The sequence below is a fragment of the Prorops nasuta genome, unplaced genomic scaffold (genome assembly GCF_024137725.1).
Source record: "Prorops nasuta isolate Cenicafe-Biocafe unplaced genomic scaffold, Cenicafe_Pnas_1.2 PNAS00001, whole genome shotgun sequence".
In the NCBI taxonomy this organism is placed as follows: Eukaryota; Metazoa; Arthropoda; class Insecta; order Hymenoptera; family Bethylidae; genus Prorops; species Prorops nasuta.
This window is the reverse complement of record NW_027116798.1, coordinates 9,649,604-9,666,941: the sequence shown is the minus strand read 5'-3', so window position 1 is coordinate 9,666,941 and position 17,338 is coordinate 9,649,604. Positions and strand designations below refer to the sequence as shown.

General features: G+C 30.0%; 3 protein-coding genes and 1 long non-coding RNA gene across 4 annotated transcripts; 2 read left to right on the top strand and 2 right to left on the bottom strand.

Annotated features, from left to right (window-relative positions):
• Positions 1 to 892: 892 nt before the first annotated feature.
• LOC136785715 (putative nuclease HARBI1) lies at positions 893 to 2,728 on the bottom strand. Its single transcript, XM_066746946.1, has 3 exons — positions 2,613 to 2,728; positions 1,447 to 2,212; positions 893 to 952 (listed from the first exon to the last, which is right to left on the bottom strand). Exons 1-3 carry the CDS (start codon positions 2,726 to 2,728, stop codon positions 893 to 895), a joined length of 942 nt encoding a protein of 313 aa, XP_066603043.1.
• Positions 2,729 to 8,240: 5,512 nt separating this feature from the next.
• Positions 8,241 to 10,625, bottom strand: LOC136785706 (uncharacterized). Its single transcript, XM_066746933.1, has 5 exons — positions 10,543 to 10,625; positions 10,088 to 10,454; positions 9,812 to 10,009; positions 8,967 to 9,312; positions 8,241 to 8,668 (listed from the first exon to the last, which is right to left on the bottom strand). The coding sequence occupies exons 1-5, from the start codon at positions 10,623 to 10,625 to the stop codon at positions 8,241 to 8,243; spliced, it is 1,422 nt and encodes a 473-aa protein (XP_066603030.1).
• Positions 10,626 to 11,564: 939 nt separating this feature from the next.
• LOC136785698 (uncharacterized) lies at positions 11,565 to 13,948 on the top strand. Its single transcript, XM_066746921.1, has 5 exons — positions 11,565 to 11,647; positions 11,736 to 12,102; positions 12,181 to 12,378; positions 12,877 to 13,222; positions 13,521 to 13,948. Exons 1-5 carry the CDS (start codon positions 11,565 to 11,567, stop codon positions 13,946 to 13,948), a joined length of 1,422 nt encoding a protein of 473 aa, XP_066603018.1.
• A 939-nt stretch (positions 13,949 to 14,887) lies between these two features.
• On the top strand, positions 14,888 to 16,780 carry LOC136774916 (uncharacterized). Its single transcript, XR_010822872.1, has 3 exons — positions 14,888 to 15,086; positions 16,244 to 16,391; positions 16,470 to 16,780. It is a non-coding gene; the product is annotated as an uncharacterized lncRNA (long non-coding RNA).
• The last annotated feature ends 558 nt before the right edge of the window (positions 16,781 to 17,338 follow it).

Sequence of the window (17,338 nt, the reverse complement as noted above, 5' to 3'; positions counted from 1 at the left end):
TTGAACTTTTAACTATACATATGTACATACATAAACACTAATTTATTAATATTTTTTTGACAAAACAATTGTGGATATTTTAATTCATTGGAACATTAATTGGACATGGATTAACGACAGGTTATTTTAAGCAATTAAATTTTCAGATTCTTCATACTAGAAAAAATTAATTAATTGTTGGCCAACACCATTTGACAGCATGCATTATTTTTTAGGAGGCCTATGTTTTTGTTCTAAACAGAGAAGATGTTAGCCCCATGTCAAAGGTCAAACCATCGTTCTACTTTCTACTGTTTTAAAATTTTGTTAAAAAAATATGATTTTTGCAAAACTATCATATTCAAAGATATAAGCCTTTATGAGAGACTTACTGTATATGGTGCAGGTAAAAGACTGTATAATTGCTCAAGGTGTGTATTAAATAGGTTATAGTATATTAATAAACTTTTTCTATTTGTAGAAGACATAAGTGGCATCTAAATATTATTGCAAAAGGTTTGATGAATCTTAGTTGATCACAAAGGCACAAATGTTATCTTGCGTAACTTCACAACAACCAAATTATGGCTCTTGCTTTGTAAGTATAATAAAGTTTCGTGATATTGTATTAGACAAGTTTCAATAGAATAAATACGCCCCAATATAATAAATTAGGATTAATCAAATTCTAGCAACAAAGAATTATAAATTGCAGCTAAATATTAATTAAAACTGACCTAACGCAATGAGATAAACCTATTAAAAGACTGACCGTATAAAGTGCAGGTAAGAAATTCTTTTGCTGTTCAAGATATGTATTAAAAACATTATACATTAAACATATTTTGTATCTACTGTAGATAACAGTAGCATCTAAATGTTGTTACAAGATGTTACGAAACACCTTTGCCTACTACCCAGGCACAGATGTCATCTTGTGAACCATCCTGAAAACTAGATTAGGACTCTTGTTCTGTGAGCATAATAATGTATATTTAAGTTTGATGATATTAAAAGTAGCTGATAAACAAGTTAGATTAAAATAAATATGTTTCAACATAATAAATCAAGGTAGTATAAAACAGTTAAATTAAATGATTCATTTGTTTCAGCAATCTTATACATTATTTTTCCTTTTTAGGATTGGAACACAAACAGAAATCGAATTATGCTGTTGCTACTAACCCAGCCACGTTTAACGCAAATCTTATAACAATATAATTTGGAAGTACTTATTTAAAACCTATACTGAGTGATAATATTTTATTTACATAACTTGTTTTATTTCATCTGGAATGTTATATACAATGTCAATAAGTAAAACTCAACGTATACACTATCGCGTTGAATGTCTGGTTGAATAATATATTTATATGTAAATTTAACTCATACAATTTTTGAGAGTTCAAATCTATGTAAGAAATATTAATATATTCTCGCATATTAAAAAAGTAAGTGGGCTATTACCTCTCTTTTTTCTTCTCCATCCACAAAAGCATCCACAAATTCGTTATCGATTTCTATATTATAATCGTCTTCGTCATTTACAGTTGGATCAAATTGTTCCTCTTCATTGTCTAAACAAATGTTATGTAATATGCAGCAAGTTAAAATAATAAGAGGGATCATATCTGTGCCGTACATATACACATATTTCAATTTCCTGAATCTAGCTTTCAGTAGACCAAACGTTCGTTCTATCACCATTCTTGTAGCAGATAGTTTTCTATTATAATTAACTTGAACTTCATTTAGATGCCCATTATCTCTATATGGAATGAGAAGAGTTTTGGACAGTGGGTACGCAGAATCCCCTAATAAATGAGTATTCTCAGGAAAAAATTGTTGTGGACTATTGTCTATAGCACGTTTAATTTTGCTAAACTGCCAAATTCGAGCGTCATGAACGCTACCACAATAGCCTGTAAAAACATCAATAAATTTCCTATTAGGATCACAGATTCCTTGGAGGACTATTGAATGAAAGCCTTTTCGATTAATGTAGCTATTAGCATGGTCAATAGGAGCACTTATTTGCACATGACATCCATCTATAGCACCCATTATGCCAGGGAAATTGCTTATTTCTGCAAACATTTCTATATTCCGCATTGAGTGATGTTGATCTGGCCATTTTATGTATTCTGTTTTGTAATTTTGCAAAACATATGCCACATTGAAGACGCATTTCCAAATTGTACTTTTAGCCAAGTTAAATCTATCAGAAACAGATCTGTAACGGAGTATGTTGGTAATATTCAACATAATTAATGATTGAGGTATTATTATTATTTATTATATTGTATTTCGAAATACTTCTACAATTTAAATAAATAAATAATGTACATTATAGGTTAACTCTTAAGAACTGTATATTTTACACGCAGTACATAGTCTTACAAATGAATGCAAAAAGATATCGTGCAATCCTAGCTAGCACAAAGAATTTGGCTTGATGTCCTTTTTATGAAAGAGAAAATGAATTCTTTCTAGAGTTGCAAATATCTTAGAAAAATTCGTAATTCTCAAAATATTGATGATAGAATTCTTTTTATTATGGTAATAAAATGGAAGTTCAAAACTATAGTGAAAGAAATCTTCATGCTAACAAGGATTAAAATTAGAGAATATACCTATATACTTCTTGATTTCCCAATATCCATAGCGTAATAGCAAGTTGTTTAAATGGTAGAATTTTTGGCCCATTAAATGTTTGCATTAGGCATGGACCTATTTTCTCCAATAACATTTCAAACGTCGCTTTGGATAGTCGGAAATGTGATTTAAAGTCTGCAAAAATATTATAGTCTCAAAATATATAAAAGCAAATCATAATTCCTAAAAATATTATTCATAATATTTTTTACAAAATACTAGCTGACATAATTAACCCATTAACGTCCAAAATGTCAAAATTTCTTGCACGTTTTCAAAGTGATTTTTTCCTATGTAATTGGCGTTGAAAAAATTCTTGAACCACATATTCTGACGTAAAATTGCATGCTCTTTCAGAATCCGTTGCCAGAATCATGATAAAACTCACAGGAAAAGAGATATGCTCGATTGAAACATAAAAAACACCTAAATTTTCGAAAAAAAAAATATTTAGGATTTTTTTTCGAAGTGTTACGGTGAAGATATCACCTTGCGACCGTGATCAAAGGTGATCATGGGAGTTGAAGTTTAACAGGGAATTTTTTTGTTGACCTTGAACTATCGCTTCTTTACAAAATGGCGGAAAAAACGAATTTTTTTTTTCAATATTCATCAACTTTTTTCTCGAAATCTATGGTCTTTAGAAAAAAATTCATAAGAACAAAAATGTCTTAGAAGCACTCGAGAAACATCCTAAAATTTTTTCAGAATTTTTTGAGACAATTTTTGATTTTCCGGGAAACTTGTGAAATGGAATTTTCAAAAATGTCTCCAAAAATTCTGAAAAAATTTTAGGATGTTTCTCGAGTGCTTCTAAGACATTTTTGTTCTTATGAATTTTTTTCTAAAGTCCATAGATTTCGAGAAAAAAATTGATAAAGTTGAAAAAATAAAAATTTGTTTCGGCCGCTATGTTCTAAAAACCTATTGGTAAAAAACGATTTCTGTGCAAATTTTAGGAAGATTTTTTTACTCTTAGCGTTACCCAGAGACTACGGCGTGGACGTGGTAAAATTCTGTCTCCTTTGGGGTGCTTTTTTCCCGTGAGTCCCCTTGCCTCTCATGTCTCGGGGTGCTTGTTTTCCGTGAGTCCCCTTGCCTCTCACTTATTCATACTTTTAGGTGTGCTTTTTTAGCCAATATTTATTGCAAATATTTAAATTACATGTTTTGCAGAAAATTCTTGTTCTTATTGGACAGTTTCCATTCGAACAAATCCTCAATTTGTCACTATTAGATCGTCCATGTGCTTTACTTTTGCGACTACTTTTTTGTAAGTAGTATTTGGCAATCGAAATAGTGAACTCTTTTATTCCAACTTTTTTCTTTCCATCGTTAGCAGCATTGAAAATTACAAGAGAATTAGTAATAGACGCCTGTATAAGTCTCATAAAAACTACCCATGTCCATTTTTTTGATCGTATACTTGGGAGTATGTCATTGCAATGTCCGTCATGCAGGTCAACACCTCCCATGAATTTGTTATATAGGTGAAAAGCTTGCGGAAAAGGTATTTCAATTTTAGATTTAGCCTCTGCGCTGTATCTTTTTGAAATAGATAGAGGATTGACACCTGCTGCAGTTGAAGCTATTGAGACGGGCTTCGAATCCATGATAGTAATGAAATTTATGCCACTGTTTACGTCGTGCTTCACCACATATGTCCCTCTTGGAGCTTTCTTATCAAGCACATTTTTTTCTTTGACTCGATTATCTCTGATAGTACCAGTGCATTTCAAACGCAATTTCTTCAAATGTAATACCAAATCCATGTTCGTGAAGAAGTTGTCAAAGTACAGATGAAATTGAGAAATTTTGTTATAACTTATTATTTGAAAAAATGGTTGTAATAAATATAATACTACTCGTGAACCTAAAGCACATTTAGATAACTTATCTCCAATTTGAGAATTCTTGCCGCAATAAAGATCCAAATTCAGTAGATAGCCGTCCGAAGTACACAAGCCCCAAAATTTCAAACCAAATCTTATCGGTTTTCCTCGAATAAATTGTTTCAAAACAGTTTTTGCATAGGATTTGGCCATTATCTCATCAACGGATAGAGCAGTTCTCCATATTCCGAATTTCATGATGTTATTTTGAAAAAGTTTCAGTAGAGAACGAACGCGCCATCCTCGATCATTTGAATCTTTGTCTTTGTTTTTTGAAAACTTCAATTTAGATTTTGTGATTTCAAATTGTTGGCGAGACATTGCAGAAGAAACTACTTCATTAGATAAATACGGATCAGATGACCAGTAATCTCTCTGTGATTTTCTGGGATTGAATGTAGAAAAAATAACTATTCCAATAAAAGTATCAAGATCTTTCAATTTCAGATCATAACCATTGTCTTTACACGCATCAATAATATATTTTTTCATTTCAATAGAAAAAAAGGTTTCAAACAATTGAAAAGGTTCGCTCCTACGTATTTTCTTTTTTTGCGATTCGGACAATAATACTTTATCTTCACAAGAATCAGGGTGTAACTTTTCACCCTCAATCCAAGTGAATTCATGACCTTTTTCAAGTTTATCTTGTTTTTCAGAATAATTTGCACGAGCTTTATTGTAAGTGATATTGGGTATTTCATGTTCGCAATCTGAATCAAAATCGGAACCAGAATCATCGGAACCTGAATAGTCAGGATCCGGAATCAATACGTTGCGTTCTGAATCACTATCTGAAGAATCTGATTCATATTCAGAAGATCTTACACGTTTCCGCGACATAATGAATGAAATTAATGATTTCGTTTATTTATCACTCATCCGTATGTACAAAAATACGAAAGAAGAGAACAAAGAAAGACGAATATTCATGAATACATGAGACCAAAAATTACGCTTATCTGCCGAAATGAAATGGAAATAAAGGATGAAATTTTTGTCGGAATCTATAAGTCTTTGAAAAAAGAATGAAAATAAGTTAGAATCATTCGAGCAATATTGTAAAATTTTTTCCGAGTTTTCGTAGACAGAACGTTTTTTTACCAATAGGTTTTCAAAACATCGGCCGAAACGAATTTTTATTTTTTCAACTTTATCAATTTTTTTCTCGAAATCTATGGACTGTAGAAAAAAACTCATAAGAACAAAAATGTCTTAGAAGCACTCGAGAAACATCCTAAAATTTTTTCAGAATTTTTGGAGACATTTTTGAAAATTCCATTTCACAAGTTTCCCGGAAAATCAAAAATTGTCTCAAAAAATTCTGAAAAAATTTGAGAATGTTCCTCGAGCGATTCTAAGGCATTTTTGTTTTTATGAATTTTTTTCTAAAGACCATAGATTTCGAGAAAAAAGTTGATGAAGATTGAAAAAAAAAATTCGTTTTTTCCGCCATTTTGTAAAGAAGCGATGGTTCAAGGTCAACAAAAAAATTCCCTGTTAAACTTCAACTCCCATGATCACCTTTGATCACGGTCGCAAGGTGATATCTTCACCGTAACACTTCGAAAAAAAATCCTAAAATTTTTTTTTTTCGAAAATTTAGGTGTTTTTTATGTTTCAATCGAGCATATCTCTTTTCCTGTGAGTTTTATCATGATTCTGGCAACGGATTCTGAAAGAGCATGCAATTTTACGTCAGAATATGTGGTTCAAGAATTTTTTCAACGCCAATTACATAGGAAAAAATCACTTTGAAAACGTGCAAGAAATTTTGACATTTTGGACGTTAATGGGTTAAATCATACATGGTATACACAGATAGTTAAGAATGATCACAATTACCTGTCAAAGAATAATTAAGCATCATATCTGGAACATAATTTTCAATCCTTCTATGACTCTCTCTAGTAGAAGGTAATAAAAAGAGATTATCTTCTTCATCGTCATCTTCAAATAACAGGCTCCAAATATTTAAATAATCCATTCTTTTGTTTAACCTGTAAATATAAATTGATAATTAGTCAAACAGCTATAATAAGAATATATTATCCAAGAAATATAAATTGTTGATAATATTTACAATTCTTCCTTTATTTTAATTGCTAGTAAATTTTATAGTTTTACGTCATTTATGTCCGTTAACTTACTTGTCTGATAATTTTAATCCCGCCCGCTTATTTTTGTAAATTAGGGTCCACGGTATTGACAGTAGGTGAGTTCGGAAATTGGTTCTACTCACTTGGTCGAAGCTTTCCCTAGAATTCCCTATTAGCTCGGTCTAGTAATTCTGTGTTCGGACCAACTAGGACCAAGCGAATAGAGGTGAGTGAGCTTACTCTTTTTTATCATACCCCTTCCAAAAGCCTGTCCCCTTTACTGAATTTTGACAAAGTGGGATTTTGAAATACAAGAACAGGGACCATTTAAAATTTTGAATATTAATAACGTTTCTAATTTATTTATAAGTTAATCATCCTATTACGATTCTCTAAAGATTGGTAAAATATCAGTGGTATCAGTCAAGGAAATGGATTATAGCTTGCACATTTGCCCTGTTAGGCAATTTGCATTAGGATTCTTAGCTCACTCACCTCTATTCACTTGGTCCTAGTTGGTCCGAACACAGAATTACTAGACCGAGCTAATAGGGAATTCTAGGGAAAGCTTCGACCAAGTGAGTAGAGCCAATTTCCGAACTCGCCTAGTATTTGTTTGATTTTATGTGCATATCAATACATATGCAGTGCATGTGTGTGATTCGGGTAAATTTTAAATATCTCAAGTTAGATTAAGAGTAAAGTATTTTGAGAAATTAGAAAGATATTTAATGTAAGTTCTAGATATAAATAACTAATTAGTATTTAATTAAAAGGATTGATATTTTAATTATTTAACTAATATAACATAAGTAGTCATTTGAGATTAAAATTTATATAGAGATGTAATATCAATAAGACAATAAGTTGATATTATATCTTATTATTGCTATTTAGATAAAGAAATTAGTGCAGAAATAGTAAACGCAAAATTGTTTGTATTGAAATGTAGGTTCGATTTTTCAGGTTATTTTAAATGAATACGTTAGACTATAAATGAAGACTTAATAGATAAGCAATTAATTTCACTAGTTGAAAGAAGAGGCTTTTACTATGAATGAAATAATAAAAATAGTATCAGATAAGTTATTATTACATTAATTTTGTAGTTATTTGATCAATAATCAGTATAAGAGCCAATTTCTTTGTTGAAATGTGTTTCTTTCTTTCGCAGGCCATTTAAAACAATATATCACTTTTCTCAATGTTGTGTAAGCAGCAAGAATAAATGATCTCTTCTCTAGTTGAAACATTGATGGATAAGACTAATAACATATGTGGCTGCGTTTTAATTTCTTAATGTTCCAGTCTAAAGATGGTTACGTTGAAAGTTAAATGAAAATGATAAATAGCACTGCTATCTTACAGTCTATGTGAAAAATAATTGCTGAAAAGAAATCAGCATATGCACTTCAAAAATCATTTTTAATTAAAATACTCATAAGTGAGTACTTTCAAATGTTTAGTGGCACGTTTATGCTTTAATGAATATAAAATTAATTGGATTAAATACAAGAAAAACTATAAATAAATGGGTATAGTTTATTGCTGTGAAAGCGGTGCAAGAAGAATGAAATGAAATACTTTCAGAAATAAAAGATTTTTATATTTAATTTTATTCAGTATCATTCTTAGTGATTACAAATGCTATTTCCTCCGAATTTTGAAGGTATTTATTTTTAATTGTAATTAATTTATTTATAATTACGTTGGGCTCATTTTTATTAAGTATAATTTTCGGAATATTTGCTTTATCCAATATTTCGGTTTTCCCTTCTTGGTGACCCATATTTGTTAAAGCGTTGAACATATTTATTTTATCCTGTTCTATTAACTCCTTTATACAGCTGAATTCGTCCATGAATCTTATAATCTTCATTTCTATGTCTTCATTGGTTTCATTCTTTTCTATGTTATTATAAAATTCTAGTATTTCTTTATTAAAATCCAAATCTTTCCTTTTTTTCTCTCTAGGCTTATATGTGTTATTTTTAATTTGAGAAAATTCATCTTTCTTCTCTTGCAATATCATCACTAGATAGCCTAAAAAATATACAACTTTAAAGTTTATTTAAAATTTATGTTACAGAAAGAAATTTGATTACAATGATTCCTGAAATAAATATTACAATGACAAATGGATTTAAATTCAATCGAAATGCATTGTCCGTCAAGAAAAGAGTTGAAGGAAATTGAATATTAAGAATGATGGGTACACTACTTTAACGACTTTGATCCACAATAATTGTTATAAGGAAAAGAAACGTTTACACCATATTATCAATTGGAGAAGATACTAGATGCATTTTGGTGGAAATTATTAAGGACAAATTTTACTTACTGATAAACGAATTTATATCTGGTCTTTTTCCTAAGTGTTTATTCAATCTGCTATTGTATGATTCGGAAAAGTTGTTAGTCCTATTTTCAAGCTTATAAACAGAAAAATTAGCAGGCTTTATTTCTTTTATCCAAAATTTTTCATAATAAGAGAAATAGTTTTCAAAGAAATTTCCGAATTGCGATTCAGCCATTTTTCTTAATAGTTGGAATGTACCAATTATATAATTTTGCGGCAATAATGCTAAGAGTATCATTTTTTTAATGATTATAAATCTCTCCGGGTATACCTTCTTATTTATAGTTTGATTTATTAATGAAAAATTTTGAGCTTTTTTGATTAAGGCCTTAAATCATATAAAAATTTAAATAAAATTTAATTTGCTTTAATCTTACATAATTTAAATTTTATAAAACCATGAAAGGGTGTTAAAAAAATATGAAACCCCATGAATATTTCAAGAACTCTAGCTTTCAGGAAAAGAGTATAAATTAACTTTTATCTTATTTATTACATCTAAAATAAAATCTATTATGCGTATAAAATTGGTTTTGTACCTTGCAAAATGTATACTAAAGAAAACATGTACAAAGGTTACCTAGTCTGTTTCAAATGAAAACTTATTTGGTATTGCACATATATTATGTTAACTGACAAAGGCCTTCCAAAATGCTGCATCAATTCATTACGTCATTCTGTTGTTCATCTGTCGATTAAATTTGTTAAATAACTAGAGATAAATTTATTACTATGTTTTCCTGAAATACCTTAGTTTTGGAGATATATATTCATGAATTTCTTTATTTTTTTAATACCCTGCCTATATAACTATATATTAAACTTACTTGCGAATAGTGAAAATAGCAATGCGTAATTCTTATATTTGGATACACTGTTCTTACAGCGTTCGCTGTAGCTTTTTCAAAGTCTATCATTACAATTTGTGGTTTGAATTCAACAAAGTTAGACTTTATAAAATCAAAAACTTTCAAATAATCCACCGTTCGTCTATTTTTCATCAATATCCAAAGACAAGGAATAGCCTAAGTAATGTAATATAAAATTGAACATTATTTTTGTATCGAATTGCAAAAAATATTAGGAAAAGAAATAAGTCTTACTTTATTAACATGATCATTACTAGCAATTGAAATTGTTAAAAGCTGTAGATTTTTCTCCTTGAAATTTGGAACCGATTTAAATGTTCCATCCACAAATATTTTGTCTGCATATGTCATCACGCTTTGGAAAAAAACTTTATCGTAAAAACATATGTTTAGTATGTTTGCATTATCGTCCTTTAATATTGTGGTATTTACACCAATATTTCCACCATTTTTATCATTAATAATGATATAATTGGCAAAATTTGCTAGATCATTTTCTTTTAATTTAATATTCGGTCTATTCTCATTCTTTTTAATACACCGTTGCAGCGTTCGCCTGCAGGTGTTGAACGGTATTTCATTTTTAATAGATGGACTGCTGCTTTGACAAATATGATATAAATTTACATAAGAACAAAAATTGAGAAGGGAAAAATAAATTTTATACATATTAATAATCTTTTACTTACTTCAATACTAAGGAATTATAAATTTGCTTAGGTTTTGTGCTATATGTTTTTGCTGTCTTTCTCATGTCATTTAAAATTAACATTCTATTGTTTTTTACAATATCTGGTTCATGGTTATGAGGAACATCAGAAGGATAAAATTGATTGTCAAAAAATCGACCGTGAGCTTTACAACCGAACTTTACACTTTTTATACAGTATAAATACCTGACAGGAAAATATTTGTTGAGAAGGAAAGAGAGAGTAATAGGGATTATAGAGTATTTTGTTAAAAAAAATATAATATTTACAATTTATTATTTCTTCGGTTTTTTATGAAATATCTATAATCGTTAAAAATCCATAATTTTCTTTCTGATTTATTTGCCAAAGACATCTTGCCACAAATTAAACTGTATATCACAAACCGCAAATGTTGTAGAGACCAGCCTTTTTGCTGCTATACGACTGTTTTTAACATTTAACAACATGTACACATACATGTTCAATGGCTGCGTTTCAAATTTTAAGCGCTAAAGTAGCGCTATATCATGATTGGTCAGTTGAATCAATTTGACCAATCATGACCCGTATCTTACCTAGCGCTACCGTAGCGCTAAAGTTTTGAAACGCAGCCATTGAACATGTATGTGTACATGTTGTTAAATGTTAAAAACAGTCGTATAGCAGCAAAAAGGCTGGTCTCTACAACATTTGCGGTTTGTGATATACAGTTTAATTTGTGGCAAGATGTCTTTGGCAAATAAATCAGAAAGAAAATTATGGATTTTTAACGATTATAGATATTTCATAAAAAACCGAAGAAATAATAAATTGTAAATATTATATTTTTTTTAACAAAATACTCTATAATCCCTATTAGTCTCTCTTTCCTTCTCAACAAATATTTTCCTGTTAGGTATTTATACTGTATAAAAAGTGTAAAGTTCGGTTGTAAAGCTCACGGTCGATTTTTTGACAATCAATTTTATCCTTCTGATGTTCCTCATAACCATGAACCAGATATTGTAAAAAACAATAGAATGTTAATTTTAAATGACATGAGAAAGACAGCAAAAACATATAGCACAAAACCTAAGCAAATTTATAATTCCTTAGTATTGAAGTAAGTAAAAGATTATTAATATGTATAAAATTTATTTTTCCCTTCTCAATTTTTGTTCTTATGTAAATTTATATCATATTTGTCAAAGCAGCAGTCCATCTATTAAAAATGAAATACCGTTCAACACCTGCAGGCGAACGCTGCAACGGTGTATTAAAAAGAATGAGAATAGACCGAATATTAAATTAAAAGAAAATGATCTAGCAAATTTTGCCAATTATATCATTATTAATGATAAAAATGGTGGAAATATTGGTGTAAATACCACAATATTAAAGGACGATAATGCAAACATACTAAACATATGTTTTTACGATAAAGTTTTTTTCCAAAGCGTGATGACATATGCAGACAAAATATTTGTGGATGGAACATTTAAATCGGTTCCAAATTTCAAGGAGAAAAATCTACAGCTTTTAACAATTTCAATTGCTAGTAATGATCATGTTAATAAAGTAAGACTTATTTCTTTTCCTAATATTTTTTGCAATTCGATACAAAAATAATGTTCAATTTTATATTACATTACTTAGGCTATTCCTTGTCTTTGGATATTGATGAAAAATAGACGAACGGTGGATTATTTGAAAGTTTTTGATTTTATAAAGTCTAACTTTGTTGAATTCAAACCACAAATTGTAATGATAGACTTTGAAAAAGCTACAGCGAACGCTGTAAGAACAGTGTATCCAAATATAAGAATTACGCATTGCTATTTTCACTATTCGCAAGTAAGTTTAATATATAGTTATATAGGCAGGGTATTAAAAAAATAAAGAAATTCATGAATATATATCTCCAAAACTAAGGTATTTCAGGAAAACATAGTAATAAATTTATCTCTAGTTATTTAACAAATTTAATCGACAGATGAACAACAGAATGACGTAATGAATTGATGCAGCATTTTGGAAGGCCTTTGTCAGTTAACATAATATATGTGCAATACCAAATAAGTTTTCATTTGAAACAGACTAGGTAACCTTTGTACATGTTTTCTTTAGTATACATTTGCAAGGTACAAAACCAATTTTATACGCATAATAGATTTTATTTTAGATGTAATAAATAAGATAAAAGTTAATTTATACTCTTTTCCTGAAAGCTAGAGTTCTTGAAATATTCATGGGGTTTCATATTTTTTTAACACCCTTTCATGGTTTTATAAAATTTAAATTATGTAAGATTAAAGCAAATTAAATTTTATTTAAATTTTTATATGATTTAAGGCCTTAATCAAAAAAGCTCAAAATTTTTCATTAATAAATCAAACTATAAATAAGAAGGTATACCCGGAGAGATTTATAATCATTAAAAAAATGATACTCTTAGCATTATTGCCGCAAAATTATATAATTGGTACATTCCAACTATTAAGAAAAATGGCTGAATCGCAATTCGGAAATTTCTTTGAAAACTATTTCTCTTATTATGAAAAATTTTGGATAAAAGAAATAAAGCCTGCTAATTTTTCTGTTTATAAGCTTGAAAATAGGACTAACAACTTTTCCGAATCATACAATAGCAGATTGAATAAACACTTAGGAAAAAGACCAGATATAAATTCGTTTATCAGTAAGTAAAATTTGTCCTTAATAATTTCCACCAAAATGCATCTAGTATCTTCTCCAATTGATAATATGGTGTAAACGTTTCTTTTCCTTATAACAATTATTGTGGATCAAAGTCGTTAAAGTAGTGTACCCATCATTCTTAATATTCAATTTCCTTCAACTCTTTTCTTGACGGACAATGCATTTCGATTGAATTTAAATCCATTTGTCATTGTAATATTTATTTCAGGAATCATTGTAATCAAATTTCTTTCTGTAACATAAATTTTAAATAAACTTTAAAGTTGTATATTTTTTAGGCTATCTAGTGATGATATTGCAAGAGAAGAAAGATGAATTTTCTCAAATTAAAAATAACACATATAAGCCTAGAGAGAAAAAAAGGAAAGATTTGGATTTTAATAAAGAAATACTAGAATTTTATAATAACATAGAAAAGAATGAAACCAATGAAGACATAGAAATGAAGATTATAAGATTCATGGACGAATTCAGCTGTATAAAGGAGTTAATAGAACAGGATAAAATAAATATGTTCAACGCTTTAACAAATATGGGTCACCAAGAAGGGAAAACCGAAATATTGGATAAAGCAAATATTCCGAAAATTATACTTAATAAAAATGAGCCCAACGTAATTATAAATAAATTAATTACAATTAAAAATAAATACCTTCAAAATTCGGAGGAAATAGCATTTGTAATCACTAAGAATGATACTGAATAAAATTAAATATAAAAATCTTTTATTTCTGAAAGTATTTCATTTCATTCTTCTTGCACCGCTTTCACAGCAATAAACTATACCCATTTATTTATAGTTTTTCTTGTATTTAATCCAATTAATTTTATATTCATTAAAGCATAAACGTGCCACTAAACATTTGAAAGTACTCACTTATGAGTATTTTAATTAAAAATGATTTTTGAAGTGCATATGCTGATTTCTTTTCAGCAATTATTTTTCACATAGACTGTAAGATAGCAGTGCTATTTGTCATTTTCATTTAACTTTCAACGTAACCATCTTTAGACTGGAACATTAAGAAATTAAAACGCAGCCACATATGTTATTAGTCTTATCCATCAATGTTTCAACTAGAGAAGAGATCATTTATTCTTGCTGCTTACACAACATTGAGAAAAGTGATATATTGTTTTAAATGGCCTGCGAAAGAAAGAAACACATTTCAACAAAGAAATTGGCTCTTATACTGATTATTGATCAAATAACTACAAAATTAATGTAATAATAACTTATCTGATACTATTTTTATTATTTCATTCATAGTAAAAGCCTCTTCTTTCAACTAGTGAAATTAATTGCTTATCTATTAAGTCTTCATTTATAGTCTAACGTATTCATTTAAAATAACCTGAAAAATCGAACCTACATTTCAATACAAACAATTTTGCGTTTACTATTTCTGCACTAATTTCTTTATCTAAATAGCAATAATAAGATATAATATCAACTTATTGTCTTATTGATATTACATCTCTATATAAATTTTAATCTCAAATGACTACTTATGTTATATTAGTTAAATAATTAAAATATCAATCCTTTTAATTAAATACTAATTAGTTTTTTATATCTAGAACTTACATTAAATATCTTTCTAATTTCTCAAAATACTTTACTCTTAATCTAACTTGAGATATTTAAAATTTACCCGAATCACACACATGCACTGCATATGTATTGATATGCACATAAAATTGTACTGAGAGCACATCTTGAATAAAACGCTTCATGCACTCAGTGCTGCTGTTACGTCCTGAAGAAGGCTGCCTGGTTGGATCTTCTTTATCCCTCTGGGTGCGTTCTCATGGGCGTAGACTCACGATTTTGCCCTCTTTAGGTAAAGAGGTTTGTTGATATTTAGTAGGTTCGGGTTACCGTCTTTCTCACTATGCGTGATAGGAATCGAGATGGTAGCTGATTGATGAGATTTGTTGATAGTTTTTATGTTGATTTATTGATTGCTCGTACAATGATTTATACACTGATTGAATGTTACTAGCTGATAGTAAGTTCAGTAATTGACTTTCGTTGAACTCCGCGATTCGAATGCGCAAGACTTATTCTCTGAAGATTGAATTCCGTCGTCACGAAATTACAAGCAGAGCTAAGAATACGAGATTCTAACACAGGAGCAACAATTAACGTGTGTACGAACGAAAATGACGTAAAAGAAGAAGAACGTCTAAGGGTTGTCCGGGGTTTTTAAAGGAGCGTCCCTTATCTGAGAGGAAAAGAAGGGGTCCAGCGTCGCTTTTCTGGACCAATCGAATCTTGATTTTTGGAACTAGGAGTAGGGAAGGCTAGGAGATGTTTTCTAGATTGAGAGTAACCTGATTACGTCACTGGGAGATTTTTGTAGGATGTTACGTAGCTGAGAAAAGAGAAACTCGGGGAAAACTCATCTGCGCTGCAGATGTGTTTTTCCGGTACTTGAAAAGGTCGAGAGGGAAAAAAGGTTGCAGTTTTATTGCTTTGTTTTTGACGATTTAGGTAGAAAAGGGACGTTAAGACGCTTTCCGTGCGACGAAAGTTTCTTCTTTATGTGTGGAATAATATTCTAAATAAAATCTAAATTCTAATGAATTCAATGTCTACCAGCCATTATTATTAATTATTGAGGTTAACATATGAGCTCATAGGTGGTGCTGTTGCGGCTTTGGTCGGCACGTAACACCTCCCCCGTTAAGATTCGAGCGTCCCGCTCGAATTGAGGTAGGGTCTGGTGGACATTGAGTACAATTTTTATATATATATTTTTTTTAATAGCTAATTATAAAGATTAACAATTTTGATTACATGTTTTTCTTAAGTTCTATTTAATTATTTTATGTAGAAAATGATATTTGATAAGTTTGTACTATATGCGATTCGTTTGCGATAGGGGAACGTTTTTTTTTTTTTTTTTTTTTTTTTTTTTTTTCTTTTTACCTGAGTGTTCTGTGGTGGGACGTGAGTTAGTATAAAAAGGGTTGAGCATTTAGTCTGACATTTCAGTTATTCCAAACTCTTCAAGCGTTTAATTTGTATACCCAGAACGAAGTGTAAGGCATAGAGATGGCTCTTTCAATTGATATTATGAAGCTAGTCCAGGCGGCTGAAGAGATGAAGAGAAAAGGCTTTGAGGGCCCCTACTTCAAGGATGGTGAGTTAGGAAAAGATTTTTCTTTGTGTGTATTTATCGTTTTTGTGTTTTATGTTTATATTAAAAAAAAATTTTCAGTTGTGTGTGTAGGCTTTAAAGATTACATTAGGAGTCAGAGGGCTAAAAGGAGGGAGGAGATCAAGGAATGGGAAGAACAATGTGAAAGGGGTTATCGCTGTTTCCAATTGGATTTCGACTTCTTTGGCATCCGATGGATGCAATCCCAACATATGGTGCGGTTAAATCCTCAATTTGTGAATATGCGGGATGAAGAAATTTGGTTGAAGAAAAGGGATGTTATTGGACATTATAGAATGTTGTGTCGTTTTTTGTAAAAAAAAAATTTTTTTTTTTTGTGTGCTTTTCTGAATTTTATATCTATAATTCTTTGTAATTCTAATGTAAGTGTATTATGACGAATATGTAATGTTTGATTTAAAAATTTGTCTATTTCATTAAAGGATATAATCTAACTTGACTTTGTTCGTTACTGTTTTCTTCTCTAAGGCGTTCCTCTTGTATAATAGTTCCGTTATTTCTCCCTTCATTGTTGATAAATAGGACGGGAGCGGTTGGTATCGCTTGTACTTCATTATTTGGGATATTAGCTTCGACATCCGTGCTGTTTTGCGTGTATGTTATTGCTCTGAATCCTCGTCTGAGATGAAGTAATAAATTCGTGATAGAGTCCCAGACAGCGCCGACTAAATAAATGCTCCATCCATAGACAGCGTGAAGCGCATATCCATGAATAAATGTATCGATGACGAATTTTGCGATTTTTGCTAGCACCCAGATTCCCATTAGTACTGAACTAACGTTTCCGAATCTTTCGAATATATTGAATATTTTGCTCCAAACTTCTTTTATTGATGTAGTTAGAGCGGTTTTGTCCAGCAGGGTATTTAATTGCAGTCCGTGATTTTCCGTGTGATGGCCCGTTGCTT

Excerpts from the sequence above, each read along its gene's own strand:
- LOC136785706 (XM_066746933.1), bottom strand. The coding sequence starts at position 10,625 with ATGTTAATTTTAAATGACATGAGAAAGACAGCAAAAACATATAGCACA. Across the intron at positions 10,455-10,542 it reads TATAATTCCTTAGTATTGAA|CAGCAGTCCATCTATTAAAA; the intron begins GTAAGTAAAAGA and ends TATTTGTCAAAG. Across the intron at positions 8,669-8,966 it reads AGATATAAATTCGTTTATCA|GCTATCTAGTGATGATATTG; the intron begins GTAAGTAAAATT and ends TATATTTTTTAG.
- LOC136785698 (XM_066746921.1), top strand. The coding sequence starts at position 11,565 with ATGTTAATTTTAAATGACATGAGAAAGACAGCAAAAACATATAGCACA. Across the intron at positions 11,648-11,735 it reads TATAATTCCTTAGTATTGAA|CAGCAGTCCATCTATTAAAA; the intron begins GTAAGTAAAAGA and ends TATTTGTCAAAG. Across the intron at positions 12,103-12,180 it reads GTAATGATCATGTTAATAAA|GCTATTCCTTGTCTTTGGAT; the intron begins GTAAGACTTATT and ends TACATTACTTAG.
- LOC136785715 (XM_066746946.1), bottom strand. The coding sequence starts at position 2,728 with ATGTTATTGGAGAAAATAGGTCCATGCCTAATGCAAACATTTAATGGG. Across the intron at positions 2,213-2,612 it reads GGAAATCAAGAAGTATATAG|ATCTGTTTCTGATAGATTTA; the intron begins GTATATTCTCTA and ends ACTCCGTTACAG. Across the intron at positions 953-1,446 it reads ATGGAGAAGAAAAAAGAGAG|AACAAGAGTCCTAATCTAGT; the intron begins GTAATAGCCCAC and ends TTATGCTCACAG.